Here is a 23192-nt window from a genome sequence, read left to right as displayed (position 1 = left end):
GCTTCCTTTTCACCAAGAAGCGGTCAGTGCTGCTTGTCGTGCAGAGCTGAGCTTGATGTTCAGAGAAATACTTTGCCTTTCTGCCAATTATCATCTCCCTTCTAAGGGGTCCCTAACAGGTACCTGGAGAAATGGAGGATGAGGAAGGCTACATGGCACTTAAAATCCGACCAAGGCAACACTACAGACAGAGTCCTCAACCTCAGAATTACGGTAGGTAAGAGCTTGTTTATTTATTTGAATTTGTTGCCCCTGAAGTATTGTGGAGCTCCGTAAAACACGTGCTGGTCAGCTGGTAGGCATTCTTGATTATAGTCTGCACAGCTCCTGGCAACTGCTTGCTCAGAGGCTATGAGCCTTACAGCCCAAAACACCAGGAAAGCAGAAGGTTATCTATCTTTGACGAAACAAAAAGGATCCATCAGGTCTTCAGCTCTGTGTCTATACTGTATTCCTGCTCATTTGAGGACATCAGTGTTTGCCAGGTGTGTGGGAGAGAAAGGAGTGAAACATTCTGCTCACTGACATCTGGAGATATGTGTTATTGAAGTCACTGGGATGTAACACTTTATCTGTTGGGCATGTGTGAGGGTTCGATCTTGGGATTAACTGTCTCCACAACAAAATCATGAGTCGTCTTCAACTTTAAACTAGGGGTCAGGTTTAGTGGGGTATTCAACAAAAAGTCCTTATCAAGTAAGTCATCCCACAATTTCTCTCCCATCGCCAATGGGTCGGATGGGGGTGTCCATTCTTTTTCAACCAACTTAGAGTCCTCAACGTTATCCCAGGGTCTAGTCCAGTGGGGAACTCCATTTTCCCTCAGTAATTTGTCGGCTCTCTCATCAAGGAGTAGGATGGTTTCATCCTCGTCCGGCTGGTCATCTCGGATCTCTCTGGTCTCTCGAAAGGGGTTCCCTGCAGAAAACCCCTCCTCCTCGCCTACTCCACTCACCATTCTCTTCTTTCTCTCACCTCCCGCTCAACTCTTCCCTTCTCTTCCCTCAATCTTCTTCTCCACTCTCTTGATTCTGTTTCACCTCAATACAAAGGCCTTTTAGGGATCCCCCTTTTTCTATGATAGTCAGCCTCCTCTCTCAGCACACGCACACACTCCCATTTCCCGGAACATGGGTCTTGTACCCAAACCGAACCCCCTGGTATCAGATCTTCCCTCCTTTTTATTTCAGCCGACCCCGCCTCAATCTCCACCCTCCTGGTCATTGGTATTCCCGCCAACTCATCCGGGGTTTATCCCATGCATTTGTTCTTCCAAATCCCAGGTATCAGTTCCCTTTCGAATAGTCTCTTTTGGTGGGTCTGTCAATGTGGTCTGTACCTCCCTCCTCATGTGGAATGGCCAGCACTCTGGTGAGAGCGTCTTTACTCTCATCCTGGGTCTCACAGCAAGGTCTGGGAAAACCCAAATTCAGATTCTCACACAATGATGACACTCATTGGTCGGCCATGGACCAAACCCCATCTGTCACCAGGCTTGTTGCGAAGGTGAAATAGGTATGGATAGAAAGAGAACCAAGTATGCCAAGCTTCTTGGATTAAAAAAGGAAGACTATTTGTTGAGATTGTTCTATGCTATCAAGTTGCTTCCTATGATAAACATTCCAACAGGGTTTTTGAGATATGTGAGATGTTGAAGAGTAGCTTACAAATGCCACCCCACCCCTTGAGTTTCCATGACCCAGTGAAGATTTGAACTATGACTTCTTCTAGTCTGAAGTCTATCCACTATACCAACATGGCTCAAATATAAGAATATTTATTTATTTTTAAAAAATCTGAATGTGACCAATAAAGATAGCTCAGTGAACTGTTGCAAAACAGGGCTGTGATTAAAACATACAAATATAGCAAAACACTATAAGAAGGAGCATAAAAAAAACCTCTGTCAACTTCAGTGCCTTGCCTACTGTCATAGCCTTCTTCTTCCCTGATGCTTTCTGGAGGCTGAGAGACAGAAGATGATGAAATTCACAAAGCACTATTATGTGACCTGTTGGGTGGGATATCCTCTCCTTGGCCCTGGGGCTCAATAACTCTAGATATGCATTGAAAGTCATTCCTGTCCTGTGCCGTATAAGGCTCACAATATTCATTCTAAACAGTAGCCTTGCTGTGATATTTTATATAAAACCCAAAGGCTGAAGAGTTTTCTATGAACATTGACTGTTACAGAAACTGTATCACACCATTGCCGATGCTGTCAGATCATTGCTGGGGTTGGAGGTGCTGTGATCCTGCTCCTGGTAGGAGCTGCCCTTGCTGGTATTTGTGGTAAGTAGTTGTTCTAGCCTATACATTGCAGAAACTAACAAACTAACAACTAACAAGAAGTAATTGCAGCACTGGATATGTTGCCAGGATCATTCCTTTTCCACAGGTGAGCAGCAGCACTGCCATATTGAGATAGATAGATAGAGAGAGAGAGAGAGAATTTAGCATATTGTGTATTCGTAACCTGACTTTCTGGACTGTTCAGCCCAGAGGCCTGCTCTACCAAGCTGCAAGGTGACCTGACTTCTCATGAGAGAATATTGTCTCCTCAACATTCATGGCATGATAGAATCATAGAATAATGGAGTTGAAAGTGGCCTGTTAAGGCCATTGAGTCCAACCCTCTGCTCAATGCAGAAATGTGTTGAAATTGACACTGTCCATCTGGAAACTGCTTCCTGTCCTAGCTGCAGGATAGTGGCCTGTTCCACTGAGCTTTAGGGTAGAGCTACCCTTCATGGACTCAATGAGGCCATACAAACCATCCTTCTTCTTCAGCCCCCTCCAGTGGACTAGTCTACTGGCCCTGAGATTACAGTAGTTGGCAATGGTCTTTTCCTGTGTTGATAGACCATTCTACTGGGCCACTCTTGGAAGCCTGAGGGGACTGAATGTGTATGGGCCCTCATTTATTTATTTTTTAAGTCAGTTGCACTGGTCTCCTCTCTTGCTCTAGTCCAGGGGTTTTAAACTCAATTTACCTGGGGGCCACTAGAGACAGAGTCTGGGTGAGGCTGGGCCTCATCAGATTTTCCGCCAAGCGGAGCAAGAGCCCTAGGAAGCCGCCCAGGAGTTTCTTTAGCCGACAGACAGGTGGGCTGGCTGGCAGGCTGCAGTTCTGGATGGAGGGTGCAAGAGGTGCTGTCTTGGGAGAGAGCCGGCGAGCGAGGCGAGGCTTTTTTTTTTTACTCTTGATAGCAGAGGATGTGTGGGCACTTTGGGGGGGACAGGCAAGGCGAGGGCCACAAACTATCATCTGGGGGGGCCCGCAAATGGCCCCCGGGCCGCATCTAGTCTCTTATATCATCAACCCCTCCCTCCCTCCACCAGCCCTCTCCTCCCTCCCATTGATAACTTAACCTTAATTGTGGTTTCTATACCTAGTTAAGGTTTGTGTGAAGGCACAGACAGATCCCATCCTTATTGTATGCTGATTTCATTGTGTTAACACAGTCTTCGCTGATTTAGTGCATATCCATTTTATACTCCATTTCATCGTCGCAGTATATAGTATTTACAGTAATACCCTCTAACTGGAGCCTTCGTCTCTATGAGTGTTTACACATCTTGCTTCATCATTGCCTGACACATATTGCTTCATCAACTTACTGCTTCATCAGTTATGATTCCTGTACCTGAGATTGGGAGACAAGGCCTGGGCCTGTGAAATTGCACCCTGAGGCCTGGCGTTCGGCCTCCCAGTTCACCCTGTGGTAATAGTACCACTTTGAAATTTTGGCTCATAGTCCCCAAAGGTTGATGTTCTTCTGCTAGTTTACTTCCTCCCTACCAATAGTTCATAGTTTCCAATTTCCAGATCTCGGCCTCCTTGCCTCTTTGCACATAAATTCCAAATTTATATGTTTAGCTCGCCTGATCCTATGTGAGGAAGCACAGAATAAAAATCGAATAACCTTTGCTGATGATAGGGTAAGGTAGAAAATCTATGACTACTGCACAAGATCACAGTAGCTCAGGGCCACTTGTATCTAAAATAAGTGCCCCCTCAAGTGGTGAAGAAGGTCTAATTGTGATAACGTTGAAAGGCAAAGCATACAGGTACGTATCCTGTGGATTATATCTGGAATGTCAGCAAGCCATTCTCTGCATGTCTTAATTCCAGAGATAGATGTACCAAAGCAAAACATTATGTGAGGGTAAAAACATTGTAAGATCAGGAAAAACGGATTTCCTGGAAGAGGAATAATTCACCACCATAATTCACCAGAACAGTAACACAATGTTCTTCTACCAGACTTTGAACATGGCCTGATTTTCTGAAGATGCTAATCACTTAAATACATTTTTGTACTGCCAGTTTTTCAGTTGTGTGGATGTAATCTTGAGGATGCTCCAGAGAAAGGCCTTGTCTTCCAGAGATCCAGCAATGAAACAGAAGATAATACACGCTTGGACACTGTAACTAAATTAAGGACATTTTTCTGTAAGCCACTTGATGGCAGCGCCACAGGTAAATTCAGTGTTTTCAGTGACATGGTTTAATCCACTGGTTCTTAATCTTTGTTATTCAGATGTTTTTGGACTGCAACTCCCAGAAGCCTTCACCGTCAGCTCTGCTGACTGGGGTTTCTGGGAGTTGCAGTTCAAAAACACCTGAGTGTGACAAACCCAGACCTACTGGGATCTATCACACAGTTACTAAGCTGCCACCAACCATTCCCTATAATAAGTCACACAGACCAGGGATGGATTTTTAAACAACAAAAGAATAAGGTTTATTTTAAATACAAACAGGGTAAATAAAACAATCAGGTGAATAAAATAAAGTAACGTGGCTTATTCTCACACACACAAGCATACAGTTTGGTTCACCTAGAACCTTTAACTTAAAGCACAGACCCTGAACCCATCAGTTCTGGCTAACCCACAGACACCTGAACTTATCAGGTTGGTACTCTGACACACAGTAGTACCCTGTCAGACACCCAGACTCCCACAACAGCTTCTTCTTCCCCAGCTGCTGCTTCGTCCCAACCCAGTGTCTCACAGTCTGTCTCAGCATCTACTCTTCACCACACAGGCATCACATATTTATACAGTACAGCCCCTCCTCCTGATGTCCCGCCTTCCACTCCCCATAGGATGGAACTTTCCCTCCAAACCCATGACAGACAGGTAACATCAGTGCTGTTATGTAACACCTCCCCTCTTTAAAAGTTGTTTTGTAGGGGGAAAGCTAAAAGTGCTTTTCACCAAAAAAACAACCTGCATAAAATACACAACAACATTTATACATACCATATAATACTTACATATACTTACACTCCAAGTTAACCATAGCAAATATGCATTTAAACATTTTACCATATACAGTACATCAATTTACCTTTATTAATACCAACCAAATTCAAAACCAGGTACATTTTAACTTTTTGTTTTCATTATATACATATAGTCCATGTTCTTTCGCCGTCTTCAGTCTTCAGGTCTTCTTGATAAGGCGTCAGCAACACAGTTCACTGACCCTCTGACCACCTTCACTTCAAAGTCATAGTCCTGTAAGTTCAAAGCCCACCTCATAAGTTTGCTATTGTGGCTTTTCATTGTCTTTAACCATTGCAATGGTGAATGGTCAGTACACAAAACAAAATGTCTTCCCCAGATGTAAGGCTTGGCCTTCTGGATCGCGTAGACTATGGCCAAACACTCCTTCTCCACGGTTGCCAAATGTCTCTCACCTTTTTGAAGTTTCCTACTCAGGTAGGACACTGGATGCTGGCCACCATTCTCATCCTCCTGGCACAGAACTGCTCCTACCCCGCTGTTAGACGCATTGGTGTAGATGATGAACTCCCGGTCGAAGTCTGGAGCACGCAGGACAGGATAGTTGATTAACGCCTCCTTCAACCTCTGGAACGCCGCCTCACAGTCGCTGGTCCACGGGATGCGGTCATCAGTCTTCTTCCTCGTCAGATCGGTCAGCGGAGCCGCAATCTCGCTAAACCTCGGGATGAACTTTCTGTAGTAGCCCACCAACCCAAGAAATGATTTGACTTTTCTCTTGGTGGTGGGTCTAGGCCAATCTCGAACAGCTTCTATTTTGGCCTCCAGGGGTTTTATCATTCCTCCCCCTACCATGTGACCTAAGTATTTTATTTCTGGGCTACCCAGCTGACACTTGCTGGCCTTTACTGTTAGCCCTGCTGCACTTAACCTCTGCAGCACTAACTCCAGGTGTATCAGGTGATCTTCCCAGGTATTACTGAAGATCCCTATGTCATCAATGTAGGCCACTGTAAAGTCACTGAGCCCTGCCAAGGTCTGGTCCATCAGCCTTTGGAATGTGGCTGGTGCATTTCTGAGACCAAAGCTCAGGACTCGAAACTCATAGAGACCAAAAGGGCTGCAAAAGGCAGTTTTTTCTTGATCCCTGGGATCAATTCTTAATTGCCAATATCCCTTTACCAGGTCCAATGATGAGATGAACCGACAACCCCCTATGGTTTCAATCAGGTTGTCTAGCCTGGGCATTGGGTAGGCATCAGGAGTGGTTACACGGTTTAATTTCCTGTAATCGACACAAAACCTAATGCTCCCATCAGGCTTGTCCACAAGGACTATCGGAGAGGACCAAGGACTAGAAGAGGGGACGATTATGTTCTCCCTCAGCATCTCGTCCAGCTCCTTCCGCACCTTGTCCCTATAGGGTCCCGTTACTCGGTATGGGGATACTGCCTGCGGGGGTGCATCCCCTGTGTGGATCCGATGCATCACTCCCTTCACTATCCCCGGCTTGTTGGAAAACACCTGTTGATATTTGCTAAGCAGCATTTTTAGTTCTTGCTGCTGGTCTTGGGTGAGTGCAGGACTGATCTTTACCTCCTCTGGGTTGTATTTTACTTCCCCTCTACCCTCCCAGAAGGGTAATTCAGCTTCCTCACTCTCAGCTGCTTTTATAGCAAATAGAACCCTCTGTTCCCCTCTGTAGTAGGGTTTTAGGGCATTCACATGAACCACCCTCCTTGCTTGGTTCTCCTCCTGCTCTATTAGGTAGTTCAGATCTGACATCTTGGAAATGACCCTATATGGTCCTGCCCATTTGAGCTGCAGTTTATTCTCTCTGCAGGGCCTAAGCCAAAGCACTTCCTCCCCTGGGTCAAAGTGCCTCTCTCTAGCTTTGTGGTCATACCATGTTTTCTGTCTGACCTTCTGAGCTTGCAGGTTTTCTGCTGCCAGCTCTAGATTTCTCTTTAGGTCATTCATCAAGGTGTCTATGTATGTCACAACGTCTTGTGGGTCATCCTGGGTGATCTGCTCCCAATTTTGTTTGATCAAATCAAGGGGCCCTTTCACCCTTCTCCCAAATAAAAGTTCAAATGGACTGAACCCGGTACTGGCTTGTGGCACTGATCGATAAGCAAACAAAAGGGATTGCAGCTTCTGGTCCCAATTGTTTGGATTCTCTGCCAAGTAAGCCCTAATCATGCGCATTAGAGTCCCATTGAACTTCTCAGTTAACCCATTACTTTCCGGATGATAGGCAGTGGTTTCCTTGTGCTTAATTCCACAGATTTGCCATAAGCGTTTCATGAGCTTTGATGTGAACGATGCGCCCAAATCTGTGATTATCTCTGAGGCAAATCCCATCCTGGACATATACCCCACCAAAGCATCGGCCACTGTGTTAGTTTCAATGTTAGTCAAGGGTATGGCTTCAGGATACCTTGTGGCATGGTCCACAATGGTTAGAATGAACCTGTTCCCCCTCTTTGTGGCCTTGGGCAAAGGTCCCACAATATCCACCCCTATGCATTTGAACGGAGTGTCAATCACAGGCAAAGGGCACAACTTTGCTTTGGTCCTGTCGCGGTTATTCCCCTGCCTTTGACACACATCACATTGTTTACAGAACTCCCTGATCTGCTTCCCTATGTCAGGCCAGTAGAAATTCTGTGTTATTCTCTGCTGTGTTTTGTTCACTCCTAAGTGTGCAGCAAACATGTCAGAGTGCCCCCTTTGTAAGATCATGGGGCGATACTTTTCAGGTACCACCAGCTGACTTCTGATCCCATCTCCCCCTTTTGAGATATTCCTCAGGGTTTCTCTATATAAAATCCCCTTTTTCTCCAGAAATCTCACTGGGGTTTCAGGTGTCAGCTGGGCGTCAGTCACCTGTTCAAAACACTTTTGGAGAGTGGCGTCTGCCTTTTGCTCCTGTCCAAATCTGCTGTCTGTGGTTAAGGTTTCCACCACAGCTTCTGAACTCCCCCCACCTGCTTCCGTCTCTGGCTCATCATTACCCCCCTGAACTGTCCCTGTGGTGGCTTGTGAGCGTGTAATCACTAGCACCCGTTTCACATGTTCAGCCAGGTCATTTCCCACGAGCACGGCTGCTGGCAGAGTCGATGAAATCGCTATCCGCCAATCTCCCCTCCAGCCTTGAAAGTTGACAGGTACCTCTGCTACTGGCAGAGAGATTATCTGCCCCTCAATCCCTGCCACCTTCATGCTCTCATTTGGGATTATAAACTCCCTAGGGATGATATCTGGATGGCATAGGGTTACTTGGGAACAAGTGTCCCGCAGCCCCCTATACTGACGGTCAAGTATTCCTACGTCCACCCCTGCTGTCTCAAACAACTGAGAATCTGTTTTTATCAGCAAGCAGCGCTTTACCTCCAGAAGAGGACCATTTTCCTCAGCCTGATCAGCAGAGGCAGCTGTCCCAGACTGAGTAGCCATGGCAACAGGCTCCCTCTGTGACACTGAGCCTTGCTCTTTCTGGACACAGAACACAGCTTTTGGCTTGGTCCCACTAGAATTCTGAGGCACCATTCCTTTTAGCTGCTTTAATTTTTCACACTCTGAGATTAGATGACCCTTTCCCTGACAGAAATAGCATTTTCTGGTATATTTTGATTCTCTCTCATCTTGTTTTGGTTTTCCCTCCAAAATCTGAGGTCTTGGTTTCATGTCTGAGGGCTTCCCTTCACCATGGGCCCCTCCCCCTTGCTGGCTTTTCCCTGGTCCCTGAGAGTACTTGCTGTAGGTTTCTTTGGGTTTACCTACAGATTTCCCCTCACCCAAGGGCTTTCTTATTTGGGAGATAAAATCTGCGATCTCTGCGGCTGCTGCCACAGATTTCGGTTTCCTTTCCCTCACCTGGAATTTCAATTCCCCCTGCAGGACTGAATAGAACTGTTCCAGGGCTATCAAGTCTTTAAGCTGCTCATAGGTCTCTATTCCCTCCTGCGATAGCCATTTCTCAAGCAGCCTCACCAATTGGGCCCCCACTTGGGTAAAAGTCTGTTCTGGCTTCTTGGTAAGGGACCTGAATCTTTGTCTCAGCTGCTCTGCATTTATCCCATGTCTTGCAAACACCAGTTTTTTAAACTCTGCAAAATCTTTCAACAATTCCTCAGGCATCTCGGCATAAACCTCAGCCAGGCTACCACTGATTAAAGACCGCATGATGGTCATCTTCTCAGTTTCCCTCACTGAGAAGTCCACAAACGCTCTTTCCACTAAGGAAAAGAACACCTCAGGACAATCTCCCTTGTGGTACACAGGGAATTTCTTCAGGTCAGCCTTAGACAGTTGGCCTCCCTCAGAATCCCTATTATTATTATTGTTCTGGTTCATCATTTCCAGTTTTCTTAACTCATACGCCATCCTTTCTTTTTCCAGAGCAATTTTCTCTCTCTCCATTCTTTCTTCCCTCTCCATTCTCTCTCTCTCTCGCTCTAATTCAAATGCCATTTTCTCTCTCTCTAATCTTTCCTCCATTTCCCTCACCCTCAGTTCATGCTGTTGGGCTAGGATCAATTTTCTAAGTTCTGGGTTCTGCTCTCCTGTGCTGTCACCTTGCACTGAGCCAAATTCATCCTCAGAACCTTGGTCAATCTGGGGGTCTTTCACTTCACTCATGTCTGCTACTTGGCTTCGAGTCAAGGGCATACCCCCCCTCAGAACAGGCTGCTTTAAAAAGTCAAGCCTCAAAATAAAACGACCACTTTTTTTCCTTCTTGCCTCAGAACCCAGCTCTCCCTAGAGACTGCTGCTGTTCTTCAGCACTACTTGCAACAGTATCGAGTCAGAGCCTACCCCCCTCTGCTGGGCCTCTCAGCTGGCAAGCTAGCTCGCTGTTGCTACGCAGTTTTGCCTCAGCGTTTTCCCGCCAAAACTAGGCTGCCTCAGAGCACCTTAATCTAAGTCTCCCCAGTTGGCACGTTCTTCTACTAGCGCACCTCCCCGTGAGGTACACCTAGAAGATTACCTACGCGCCTCAAACTGTCCCTGACTAGACCCCCCTTGCTCTGGGCACACCTGCCAAGGCTTTGCTGGACCGCTGGACAACTGGACCAGTCGTATCCCACACGCTGGACACCAATCAATGTGACAAACCCAGACCTACTGGGATCTATCACACAGTTACTAAGCTGCCACCAACCATTCCCTATAATAAGTCACACAGACCAGGGATGGATTTTTAAACAACAAAAGAATAAGGTTTATTTTAAATACAAACAGGGTAAATAAAACAATCAGGTGAATAAAATAAAGTAACGTGGCTTATTCTCACACACACAAGCATACAGTTTGGTTCACCTAGAACCTTTAACTTAAAGCACAGACCCTGAACCCATCAGTTCTGGCTAACCCACAGACACCTGAACTTATCAGGTTGGTACTCTGACACACAGTAGTACCCTGTCAGACACCCAGACTCCCACAACAGCTTCTTCTTCCCCAGCTGCTGCTTCGTCCCAACCCAGTGTCTCACAGTCTGTCTCAGCATCTACTCTTCACCACACAGGCATCACATATTTATACAGTACAGCCCCTCCTCCTGATGTCCCGCCTTCCACTCCCCATAGGATGGAACTTTCCCTCCAAACCCATGACAGACAGGTAACATCAGTGCTGTTATGTAACACTGAGTAACAAAGGTTAAGAACCACTGGTTTAATCCACACCTTATAACAGTTTGCATAACATTTATCTCCTACATGTTGTGAGGGCTTCCATGAAATTTAAAAATGTTCTCTAGACTCCAAGGTTATGAAAACGTCTGACTAGTAAATTCATATGAATGCCGTTAACTTTTATGTTTTTGTTCTATAACCTTGTCTTTTCTGAATACTGTACACATATTTTAGGGAGAAAAAAAAATTAAACATTTTTGTGAATGCTGTATCTCTCTGAGCCATGAGATGTTCCAAGATGGGTTCTCTTGGGCTCATTTTCTCTCTGAGGAGAGAGCGCTCAGTGCTTATAGCATTTCTGTCCATTGTATGCACATAGTAACCTACCAGTTGAAAATGTGGAAGGCTTTTATTTATTTGTTTATTTTACTTTGGGGTATATGAACAATGAGGAAGTGGAAGTGATTCAGACAATTGATCCATGTAACTCAAGTACTGTTGGCACTCACGAACTCAATATCAGGCAGGAGCTTTTCCCAGCCATGGACTCACTGGTGATTCCAGAGAGAAAGCTCTGCTTTAACTGCAGTAGTGACTGGTGTCCATCATGGTGTGGCGAAAGGTGCAGCAGTCAATGGGGGGATGGAGCCAGGGATGAGAGGCAGAACTGGGGCAAAAGCAACCATTCATTGATGTACACGTATGTGCGTACACACACACACACACACAGAGCCAGACATTATGATCAGCAAGCTAACTAGGAGTGGACTGGATAGAACAACTGTCAGGTGGACACACAGTTTGGCTACAGAGTCATACTCATAGGGTGATGATTAATGGCTCCTTCTCAAACTGGGTAACAAGTGGGGATACTCCAAAGCTCAGTCCTGGGCTGTGTGCTCTTCAATATTTTTGTTAATGACCTGGATCAGGGGGTGCAGGGAACGCTAATCAGATTTGCAGATGACACAAAATTGGGTGGGTTAGCTAATACCCTGGAAGACAGAAAAAAAAATTCAAAATGATCAGGATAAGCTTGAAAAGCTGAATATGAGCCAACAGTGTGACGTGACTTTAAAAAGGCAAATGCTATTAATGCTTTAACAGAAGGGTAGTCTCCAAATCTTGAGGGGTACTAGTTCCCATCTCTTGGGCACTGGTTAGGCCTCATCTTGAGCACTTTGTTCAGTTCCGGACACTGCATTTCAAGAAGGATGCTGACCAATTGGAACGAGTACAGAAGAGGGCAACAAGGATGATCAGGGGCCTGGAAACCAAGCCCTCTGAGGAAAGACTGAAAGAACTGGACATGTTTAGCTTGAGAAAAGAAGACTCAGGGATGATATAGGTTGTCATACAGAGGAGGGGCAGGATCTGTTCTCTATCATTCCAGAGCACAAGTTACAGGAAGCCAGATTTCTGTTAAATATCAGGAAAACCCTTCTGTTAGAGCAGTACAACAGTGGAATCAAATACCTTGAGAGATGGTGAGTGCTCCAACACTGGAGGCATTCAAGAGAAATTTGGACAACCATCTGGCAGATATCCTTTGATTTGCATTCTTGCATCGAACAGGGGGTTGAATTTGATGGCCTTATAAGCCCCTTACAACTTCATGATTCTACAATTCTGTTATTCACTCTCACTTCTTAAAATGTGCACAAGCTAAAATCCTTTTGTATAACTTATGCCAGCATAAGGTGAATGATGTCACCAGAAGCCGTAGAGTCCCTGTATCAATTCTGGATTGTTTGCAACATTGTCTCAATGTATGCAACTTACACATATCCCAGAATTGATGCAGGGACATTTTCATTAGTGGAAATCTGATACCCGTTAGGTCATTCTTTGTAATCCTTTGTAAATTATGTAACAGGATTTTGGCCACTGTTGGAGGGAAACTGACAATTTGCACAATTGAATAGCTTTAATTAGTTTTTTTCTTCTGATTTTTATTTAAGCAGTGTTTCTAAATATCAGATACCAGATTTCCTTTACATAGCTGTGCCTTTGACTTTAGTATGACATTAAACCAAGTGTCTTTATTTTTCTTTCGTCTGTTTCTTTTTTCATGACAGAGTGTAGACTCTGCCCTGTCAACTGGCTTCCTCACAAGAGAAAGTGCTACTGGATCGCCAAAGAAAAACAATCCTGGCACAAGAGTCAAGAAGACTGCAGAGAAAAACACGGCCAAATGCTGGTGATAAAGAGCCAAGAAGAACAGGTAAAAGTTTCTGTCCCACTAAGGTGCAGAAAGAAACTAGTGCAGGCTTAAGCACAATACTATCTTTTATGTGGGGCAAATATTATCCTGTAGAAGACCCGACATCTTATTTATTTATTTATTTATTTATTTATTTATTTATTTATTTATTTATTTATTTATTTATTTATTTATTTATTTATGTATTTATGTATTTATTTATTTATTTATTTATTTATTTATTTATTTATTTATTTATTTATTTATTTATTTATTTATTTATTTATTCTATTTATATCCCGCCTATCTAGTCAATTAAGACCACTCTAGGTGCCTTTAATGGACCCTACCCTCAGGTTTGCTGGCTAACAAGCAGAGGATGGGGATTTCTGTCTCTGCATGAAACAATGGAGCAGGAAGTACCTTTGGGTGTAATCCAACAGACATTTGTCCCACTGTTTGGTCCTTTGGGGGTGGGGAATGGACTGTTTCACTCCTTTTTCCAATGACCACAAGAAGAAATTGCTAGAGTGAACCAGTCTGTCCCAAGAGTGTCCCTACCTACATTCCTTTCTGGATCTCTCTCAAATACTTCTGAGTTTTTTTTTGTTGTTTTGTTTTTGGTGCTGGTAGGATTGCTCCATTTTGGTTCATTTCCAGCATGTGTGATTGCTGGCATTGAACTAAAACAGATCTTGCTGCTTAAACTTCCCTTCCACTTCCAATTTCCGAATATTGTTAGGTGACTTGAGATGATAGCTTAGCCACTTCATAATTTTGGGTAATTTAAAATGTCTTCTTCTACATTAAGGGTCACAGGACGGAAACAAAAGTTGTTATAGCTAAAGTGTCCCAGGTCAGCACTGATGCACTATATCACTTAGAATTTTTTAAAGTTAAAAACTTTAAAAAAATTCTTCCTAGAAAGAAGAGAAGAAGGGGCAAAGAGGGTTTTTGATTGTTTGTTTTTTGTTTGTTTTGGGGTTTTTTTCCATCAAGGAGGTAGGCCAACTAGGATAGGTTGTGTTTGCCATTTGGATGCACAGATCACACCAAATGCCACACCAGACCTCTACTGATATTAAATTACCATATTTAGTCCAATCCAGCCCACTCCAACTGAGCCCATGCAGATGCCATTGTCAATTTAGATCTCAACAAGTCATCTCAATTTGCCTATGTAGACTGCTGACATGTGAACTCTGTGAGATCAGAAGAGAATCTGTAGATTCGCCCCATGGCAGATGTTACTCTCCATGGAGAAGAGTTTTCTTGTTTGCGTGCAGCTCAGACAGCAAAGGTAAAGGTTCCCCTTGACAGTTAGTCCAGTTGTGTCCAAAAAGCCTTCGAGAATACATTGTCCGGGAATAATTTGATTCATTTGAAGGAGTAAGTGGACCCTAGATCAAATCAAGCCTGAACTATCTCAAGAAGCAAAAATGATGAAACTGATGCTATACTACATTGGGCACATTGTGAGAAGGAAGGGATGTCTGAAAAAAGACAATAATGGTAGGAAAGATGGAAGGCAGCAGGAAAAGAGGAAATGAAAAAGATGAGATAGATTGACTTCCCAAAGAAACCACAGCCTTGAGTCTGCAAGAACCGAGCAGGGCTGTTGAGGACAGAACGTTTTGGAAATCATTCATTCATAGGATTGCCCTAAGTTGGAGGCAACTTGATGACATTTAACAACAAGCTGCTCTCTCAGTTTTAATATGTTTTAAAATACATTTTCTATTTCTAAGTTTGTAGTTTGTGTCCTATCCACTTGCCTTTGACTTTGGTGACCATAAATAATGAAAGGTTTCCTTTCAAAGATCTAATGACTGTTTAGCACATCATCAGTTCTCCACTCTCTCCTCTGACACCTGATTAATCATTCCTACATGAATGAAAGAGGCTTCCACAAGAATAGGCTTCTGTTCCCTAGAGGCAGTTCATATTATAAGAGGTCCTCCTTCTGTCAAAATATGGGAGTCAAAAGAGGTAGATTTGGGGATAATGGATTTTCTCCTCTTTCAGAAATGCCTTATGTAGTCTTACTCTGAACAATGCCATATCCATGATTCATTTATGACATATAATAGGCTTGCTTTCTCCAAATTCCCAGAAGTCCTTCTGTTCTTGCTTATGTTGAATGCCTAGAAAGGGTGTGTACTTTGGAAATAGTTAGTAGGCTGTCATTAGAACACACTTGATGAGATGCAGCATGTGTAGAATGATGTTGGTATACTAGATCCAAGATAACAGAAGATTGCACCATCTTCCTTACACCCTTTTCCAGTTCCACAAAGAGTGCAATCAAACCAACCATTGAAAGCATCACAGTATTTCTGTTTCAGTGTTGTTGTTTTTAAAATTAGGACGAAATCGAGTCTATGTGACTACAAAGATGTAGTTTTCTATGTTTTCATGTTGCATTTTGCTACTTGCAGAGCTTCATATGGAAGATGATTAGTGAAGGAAAAAAACTTCCATGGCTTGGACTTAAAACCACATCCTCTGGAGGCAACTGGTCCTGGATAGATGGCTCCCCATTAAATGACACAATGTGAGTATTTCCTCCTTTAGTTCACAGAGATTTTGGCTGGAAATGTTTGCTTTTCACTGCCACTGCTGTCTAATCAACAGCTATATTCAGCTTCAGTCTACTTGAGAGAATATGTGAAGATGACACAGGTGCAAGGGTCTAGTTCAAATCATTAGATTGTACAAACTGATATACAGTGGTGCCCCACTAGACAATTACCTCGCAAAACGACAAATCCGCATGACAATGAGTTTTTGTGATTGCTATAGCGCTTTGCAAAACAGTGTTTCCTATGGGCGATTTTCACTATACGATCGTGGATCGTGCTTCGCAAGACTTTTTTTTTCAGGACCGATTTTCACAAGACGACGATTTTAACAACTGATCGGTGCTACGCAAAATGGGTGTTTTCGGGACCGATGCTTCGCAAGAGAGTGATTTTAACAGCCAATTGGCGCTTCACAAAATGGCTTCCCTATGGTCAATTTTCGCAAAACGACGACGATTTGTCCCCATTGGAACGCATTAAATGGATTTCAGTGCATTCCAATGGGGAATCACATTTCGCAAGACAATGTTTTTACAGGACAGTAATTTCAATGGAATGGATTAACATTGTCTTGTGGGGCACCACTGTATTCTACTGTAATACTTGAAACTTTTACACTGGTAGAACTGTCACCACCTTGGTTGCTCAGTCAATGCTCAGTCCCAAAGAAATGACAGGCCTCCAGGCTACTCCCCAACCTATGCCAATGCTGGGCATCCTTATCTACAGGAATCCAAAGCTCCAGGTACTGAGATAGTTATTTGGTAGCTTGGCTGAGCAGCTAGGACTGGAGGTAGCTGTTATCATGTTCCTTATCACTTAAGACCAACACTGGCTGACGTATTAAAAATATAGGATGTTTATTAAAAATAAAGATTTGATTACATATGATTTAAAGAAGGCAATATAGGTATAAATAGAAAGGAACATCAGCAATTTTGAAGCAACTATAAAAACACATAAGAGACAAAACTTCCAAAACAACGCCAATCAAAATGTACTTCCTGCTCTGGCTAACCCTTTCTCTCACCTGGTTCTTGGGGGTGGGAAGGTAACGGCATTCCATGTCTAGTCGCGCTGGCCACGTGACCACGGAAGATTGTCTTCAGACAAAACGCTAGCTCTATGGGTTGGAAACGGAGATGAGCACCGCCTCCTAGGGTCAGACACGACTGGACAAATTGTCAAGGGGAACCTTCACCTAGCCCACAGACTACCTGCAATTAGACGGTCAATTCCCAAATCAAAAGCCACCCTCCTTCTTATTATCCAGGAGGAGATTGTTATTTAATCCAAATGCTGGAGCCAAAGAACATTTGGGAAAGCTGCATCACCTTCTGGCTACTAACGGTCACTTACTCATGACCCCTCCCAGCTGGAGAATCACAGCTGCACCGGTAAGCCATTAGATGTCCTCCTTCCAGCTATTCTGACTTGCTTAGCGGTTGCTGGCAATATAATATAGGAACTTTCCCAACTTTCTGGATGAGGCGGGGGAATAATTGATGCTGCTTGAACATACACAGGGAATGAACTCAGGTCTGATCTTACTCTGAGCATCACATCTACAAAAGAAGATCACACAACATTTTTAATTGAAACAATATCAACTGTGGGTCCCGATGGCAATTTTTAGAGTACTGTATTTTTAATTGTATTTTAATTGTTTTATCTTTTTATTGTATTTAATTTGTTGTAAGCGACCCAGAGACCCTTGTGTAGTGTGGGCGGCATATAAGTTAAATTAAACAAACAAACAAACAAACAAACAGGATCTCTCAAACAATTTTGAATGTATAGTAAAATGGAAGCCAGCTCAAAAGAAGAATGTTGTTTGCTTAATATTTCACAAGGACAGCAGCTCCCAAACAACTTGGAAAAACTCAGCTACATAATTAAAGAAAAGTAAGACACATTTGCTACCTTCAAAACCCATAATAAGCACAGTTATGTGCTCTCATATGTGTTCAGTCTTCATGGAGTTCTCTATTGATGGATTGATTTTATTTAAACTTTTCTTAGGATTAGTCCCTGCTGATAACCATGATTCAAAATGGACCACAGATGTTACACTTTCCAATACACTTTAATTAAAAAGAAGGAAGCTCTTTCTCCTCCCATCCAACTCGTTTCTTTTCAGGAACCACGAGCAATTCCAGCCTCTTTTTTCATATTGTGACATCTACCACCTGTGGGGCAAGAGTTGTGTGCAAGCCCTTCATCTGTTGCAGAGACAACTACAGGTGCCTGCAGTATATTTGTAGACACTCATGGACTGTTATATGTGAAACGGCTTGCTTGTAGAAAACCAGCTCATATAAACAAACCTATAAAGTGAATGATGCAACATGTGAGAATAGTCTTGATATCAGTGCTTTCTCTTTTGTTCTGCAGGTTGCAGTCATTAGGTATTGCAGAACCGAACAGCTGTGGGATGCTGAAGAACAACCAGATTACTTCACAAGCCTGCGGTGCCCTCGCAGAGTGGATCTGTGAGACTGGAGCTCTTCTGGTGTAAATAGTAAAATGGAAAAATGAACTGTTGGGACAAAACACCAACATAGAGTCAACATGAGTTCTGAAATCATTATGTGGTACGACTGTACAGCCATTTCAGGACTGGATTTGGATCTTACCAATTTGCATACCCAAGAGGAAATGACAGCAATATAGCTCCAAGGCACAGTTCCCGAACCCCTGGTCCACAGCCCGGTGCCGGTCCATGGCCTGAGCCAGACCGGGGCGCGGAGACAGACCTTCCACCCCCCTGCATGCACTCTCCTCCCCACAGCTGCTTTGTGCACATGCGTGGGTGCCAGCACCAGTGTGAGTGCTCCCCCACCCCTTCACACATGCACCCGTGAACTCCCGCGCAAGAACGGGTGTGGGGTACCCCACCTTCATCAGAGGTTCAGCTGGTCCACGGTCCTAAAAAAGTGGGGGACTGCTGCTTTGGATCACAGGAGCCTTGCCCCAAAAGAGGACTCTTCTTCCCACAGTGCACAGAGTCGGCAGTGAGTCGTTTCAAGGCCGTATGGCCCCATGGGATTTGCAGTCTCTTTTCCGCCTTTTACTCCTCTCAGTGCAAAGGCGCCCATAGACAGCCCCCAACTCCCATGCTGCCTCGCACTTGTGCCTTGAAGGCCCTAATGGAGGATTGTTATTCTGGTGGCCCGGCCCCCTGAAGACTCCTCTTAGTGTTTAAAGACAGCGGCTGCAGCCACAGAAGGAGGAGGAGGAGCAGGAGGAGGAGGAGGCAGCAGCCCACTTCCCTGGGCGGCCTGACGGGTGCCGTGCACGGGGCACAGGAGCCGGGAGTTGCATGCGGGTCTCCCTCCTGGCGCCACTCTTGCTGTGGGCCGCTTTGGGGGTAAGCGAGCGGTCCATGGTGGGGGACGCCACCCTGGGGAGCTTCCTGAGCCTCAGCAGGAGCTAGCATCACCTACAGGGCCTGTTGAGGTTTCCTGTAGCGAATGCTGCCATTTGGCTCCTTGGAGGTGGTGGTGGTGGAGGAGAGGTGGCAGCGGTGGCACCTGGAGCATTAGGGGAGCCTCTCTGCCTCCTTTGCCTCAGTGATGTGGGGTCTTGCCCGTCTCAGCCCACCCCTTCCCGAAGTGGGTCTGCAACAGGCTGTGTGGGGGCCAAGCAGTAGTCGCTGCCAGTCAGGAAAGCAGAGCAGAGCAGAAGGCAGCAGAGAGGGTGTCCAGGCAGCCCTCCTTCCCCCACATCCAGCCCCCCAATAGTCCTGGTTGCTTGGCATGCAGGGGTGCAGGACAGTGAGGCCATGGCGATGTTTGAGGGCACAGCCAAAAGTGGGGAGGGGGGCTCTGGAAAGGGCTGCCACTTAGGCAGGCCTGTGCCTGTCATCCCTCTGGGTCCCCAACCCTTCATTCCCAGAGTGCTAACAATGATTACAACGAACACAGACACAGTCCTACATAAAAGTGGATGAAAAATAAAGTTGTGATAAACTGTCAAAAACAAGGCTTTCAATTACTGAATAATATTTGTCCATGATATGCAAAATAAACATTCACTGTAATGTGCCATCCAGTTGCTTGCAACTTACAGTGGATATAAAAAGTTTGCACACCCCTCTTAAACTGTCAAGTCTCTGTGATGTAAGAAAATTAGACAAAGATAAATCATTTCAGAACTTTTTCCACCTTTAATGAGATCTATGAACTATACAACTCAGTTGAACAACAAACTGAAATGTTTTAGTTGGAAGGAAATAAAAATAAAAAACTGAAATAATATGGTTGCAAATCTAATGCTTTGTTGAAGCATCTTTTGATTAAATACAGTACTTAGCCCTTTTGGGTATGAGTCTACGGTCAACCCTCAGCTTACAAACAGCACTAGTTATGAACATTTCAACTTACGAACCGCTCCATTGGAAAAAAATTGGCATCAACTTGTGAATGGAGCATAGACCTACAAACGAGGCTTCGTCCGTAAGACGATGCCAACAGAATGATCGGTGCCTTCAGAGCTCTCAAAGGGCTTCCTCCAATGTTGGGGGGGAAGCCGTTTGAGACCTCTGAAGCCAAAAAGGTAGGGCAAAAGGGCAGGAAATGCGAATTTCCTGCCCTTTCCCCCTGCCTTTTTGCCTTCGGAGCTCTCAAATCATTTTCCGACCAACATCAGAGGAAGCGCTTTGAAAGCTCCAAAGGCACCGATTGCGGCTGCGGGGACTCCCAGGGAGGTCTCCCATAGTGGCAGGCACGATCAGCAGCTTTGGAGCTCTCAAAGGGCTTTCCCCTGACATCAGAGGAAGCCTTTGAAAGCTCCAAAGCTAAAAAGGCAGGGAGAAAGGGCGGGAAATTCGAAGTTCCTGCCCTTCCTCCCTGCCTTTGGAGCTTTCAAAGGGCTTCCTCCGGTGTCAGGGGGAAAACCCTTTGAGAGCTCCAAAGGCGCAGATCACGGCAGCGGGGACCGCCAGGGAGATCTTCCTGGGGGTCCCCGCCACCACGATCAGCGCCTTCAGGCTTTCCCAGGGAGTAGGCCGGGCCTACCAGGGGAGGGCTTCCCCTGGTAGGCCCGGTCTACTCCCTGGGAAAGCCTGGGGAGTAGACCGGGCCTACTGGGGGAAAGCCCTCCCCTGGTAGGCCCGGTATACCAGTCTTTTCCCGGGGAGTAGACCTGAGGGCTTCCCCTGGTAGGCCCAGTCTACTCCCTCGTAAAGTCTGAAGGCACCGAACACGGTAGCGGGGGACCCCCGGGTGGTCTCCGATGGCGGTGAAGCCTTGGGAGCTTCCCTGCCACCACCGCTTGCCCCTGGCCACGCGGAGGCACCGGAGCACCAGCAGGCTTTGGACTGGTAAGTCCTTTTAAAAAAAACTTTTCTGTGTGGGTTTTGGAGGGTGGGTTTGGACTTGTGTGTGTGTGTGTGTTTGTTTGTGTGTGTGTGTGTGTCCCAGCGTGGGATTTGCTCTTTTTATTTTGGTATTTTTTTTGAAATGCTGGAATGGATTAATTCATTTCCCATGCATTTCAATGGGAAATGGTACTTTGACTTACGAACTTTTCGACGTGCGAACGTCCTTCCAGAACGGATTAAGTTTGTAAGTCGAGGATTGACTGTATCATCTTGACTTGGCAATATTTGCCCACTCTTCCTTGCAAAAATGCTCCAAATCTGTCAGATTGCAAGGATGTCTCCTGTGCACAGCCTTCTTCAGATCACCCCACAGATATTCAATTGAATTCAAGTCTGGGCTCTGGCTGGGCCATTCCACAATGATAATTTTCTTCTGGTGAAGCCATTCCTTTGTTGATTTGGATGTATGCTTTGGGCCTTTGTCATGCTGAAAGATGAAGTTCCTCATGTTCAGCTTTCTAGCAGAAGCCTAAAGGTTTTGTGCCAATATTGGCTGCTTTTTGGAACTTATTTATTTTATTTATTTATTTATTTTATTTCTATCCCGCCTATCTGATCATATTAGACCACTCTAGGCGGCTTACAGTAAAAACAACAATGTAATTTTAAAACTTTACAGCAGAAACGTAAATAAAAAATAAAAATAAAGAACAGAATAAGAAAAAAGATCGTCAAGGGTTTTCTGTTGGGAACTGTTCATAATTCCCTCTACCTTGACTAAGGACCCTGTCCCAGCTGAAGAAGAACATCCTCAAAGTATGATGCTGCCACCACTATGCTTCACTGTGGGTATGGTGTTCTTTCGGTGATGTGCAGTGTTGTTTTTGTGCCAAACAGATCTTTTGGAATTAGAGTCGAAAAGTTCAACCTTGGTTTCATCAGACCATAACACTTTTTCCCCACATGCTTTTGGAAGACTTCAGGTGTGGTTTTGCAAAATTTTGCCAGGCTTGAATGTTTTTCTTTGTAAGAAACGGTTTCCGTCTTGCCACTCTACCCCATAGCCCAGACATATGAAGACTACGGGAGATTGTTGTCACATGTACCACACAGCCAGTACTTGCCAGATATTCCTTTAATGTTGCTGTAGGCCTCTTGGCACCCTGACCAATTTTCTTGTAGTCTTTTCATCACTTTTGCAGGGACGTCCAGTTCATGGTAATGTCACTCTTGTGCCATGTTTTCTCCACTTGATGACTGTCTTCACTGTGTTCCATAGTACAGTACAGTGGTGCCTCGCATAGCGAGGTTAATCCGTTCCGGATTAACCTTCGCTATGCGAAAACATCGCTAAACGGGACTAAAAAAGCCATAGAAACGCACTGAACTTTGTTCAATGCATTCCTATGGCTTGAAAACGCACCGTTAAGCGATGTTTCTTCCATAGCGCCGCCATTTTCGCGCCCTCGGTAAGCGAGGGCAGGGCGCGAAAATGCGGTGCGGACCTTCCGGCGGCCATTTTGGAGCCGCCGATCAGCTGTTCTCCCCCGCTTCGTTTTGCGAAGATCGCTAAGCGAATCACTTAGCGATCATCGCAAAGCGAAAAATCGCCGTAGGGGCCATCGCTGAGCGAACGCTCCAGCGATGGACCGGACCCCCTCGCTATGCGAATTCATTGCATAGCGAAGCACTCGCTAAGCGAGGCACCACTGTATATCTAATGCCTTGGAAATTCTTTTCTACCCTTCTCCTGACTGATACCTTTTAACAAGGAGATCCCTCTGATGCTTTGGAAGCTCTCTGCTCACCATGGCTTCTGCTGTAGGATGTGACCAAGAAAATGTCAGAAAAGATCTACTAGCACAGCTGATCATTTTTGGGATTCCTCAGAGGCACTTTAAATGATGGCATAACATACTACTGCATAACAAGTATTCCCATGCATGGACACTCCCGCCTCCACATTCATGAACACTGGAGGCAGCAGCCCTCCTCCGGTCCTTGGAAGAATGGTCTTCAACAAAACCAGTCCATGGCATTAAAAAGGTTCGGGACCACTGCTCTACATGACATCCCTTCAAATATTTAAACATGGCTAAACAGGGTATTTTGAATTGTGGTGCTGGAGGAGACTCTTCAAAGTCCCCTCAACTGCAAAGAGAACGAACCTGTCCATTTTGAAGGAA

The 23192-nt window shown here is 45.0% G+C and overlaps 2 protein-coding genes and 1 long non-coding RNA gene across 5 annotated transcripts; 1 reads left to right on the top strand and 2 right to left on the bottom strand.

Annotated features, from left to right (window-relative positions):
* LOC110090167 (killer cell lectin-like receptor subfamily F member 1) lies at positions 1-18598 on the top strand. 3 transcript variants are annotated; one of them, XM_072989142.2, is made up of 6 exons: positions 1-217; positions 2194-2292; positions 4331-4483; positions 12977-13122; positions 15540-15655; positions 18078-18598. In XM_072989142.2, exons 1-6 carry the CDS (start codon positions 139-141, stop codon positions 18199-18201), a joined length of 717 nt encoding a protein of 238 aa, XP_072845243.2. In that variant the 5' UTR covers positions 1-138; the 3' UTR covers positions 18202-18598. The 3 variants fall into 3 exon arrangements, with proteins under 3 accessions (XP_072845243.2, XP_020669392.3, XP_072845244.2); XM_020813733.3 differs by having other exon boundaries at positions 19-213; XM_072989143.2 differs by lacking the exon at positions 4331-4483 and having other exon boundaries at positions 19-213.
* Positions 4724-10916, bottom strand: LOC144587584 (uncharacterized). Its single transcript, XM_078388719.1, has 2 exons — positions 5712-10916; positions 4724-5529 (listed from the first exon to the last, which is right to left on the bottom strand). Exons 1-2 carry the CDS (start codon positions 9928-9930, stop codon positions 5522-5524), a joined length of 4227 nt encoding a protein of 1408 aa, XP_078244845.1. The 5' UTR covers positions 9931-10916; the 3' UTR covers positions 4724-5521.
* LOC144587585 (uncharacterized) lies at positions 16520-18710 on the bottom strand. The gene is made up of 2 exons (XR_013542735.1): positions 18582-18710; positions 16520-18192 (listed from the first exon to the last, which is right to left on the bottom strand). It is a non-coding gene; the product is annotated as an uncharacterized LOC144587585 (long non-coding RNA).
* Between the last annotated feature and the right edge of the window lie 4482 nt (positions 18711-23192).

The sequence above is a fragment of the Pogona vitticeps genome, chromosome 2 (genome assembly GCF_051106095.1).
Source record: "Pogona vitticeps strain Pit_001003342236 chromosome 2, PviZW2.1, whole genome shotgun sequence".
Lineage (NCBI taxonomy): Eukaryota > Metazoa > Chordata > Lepidosauria > Squamata > Agamidae > Pogona > Pogona vitticeps.
This window is presented reverse-complemented; position numbering and strand designations above follow the sequence as displayed.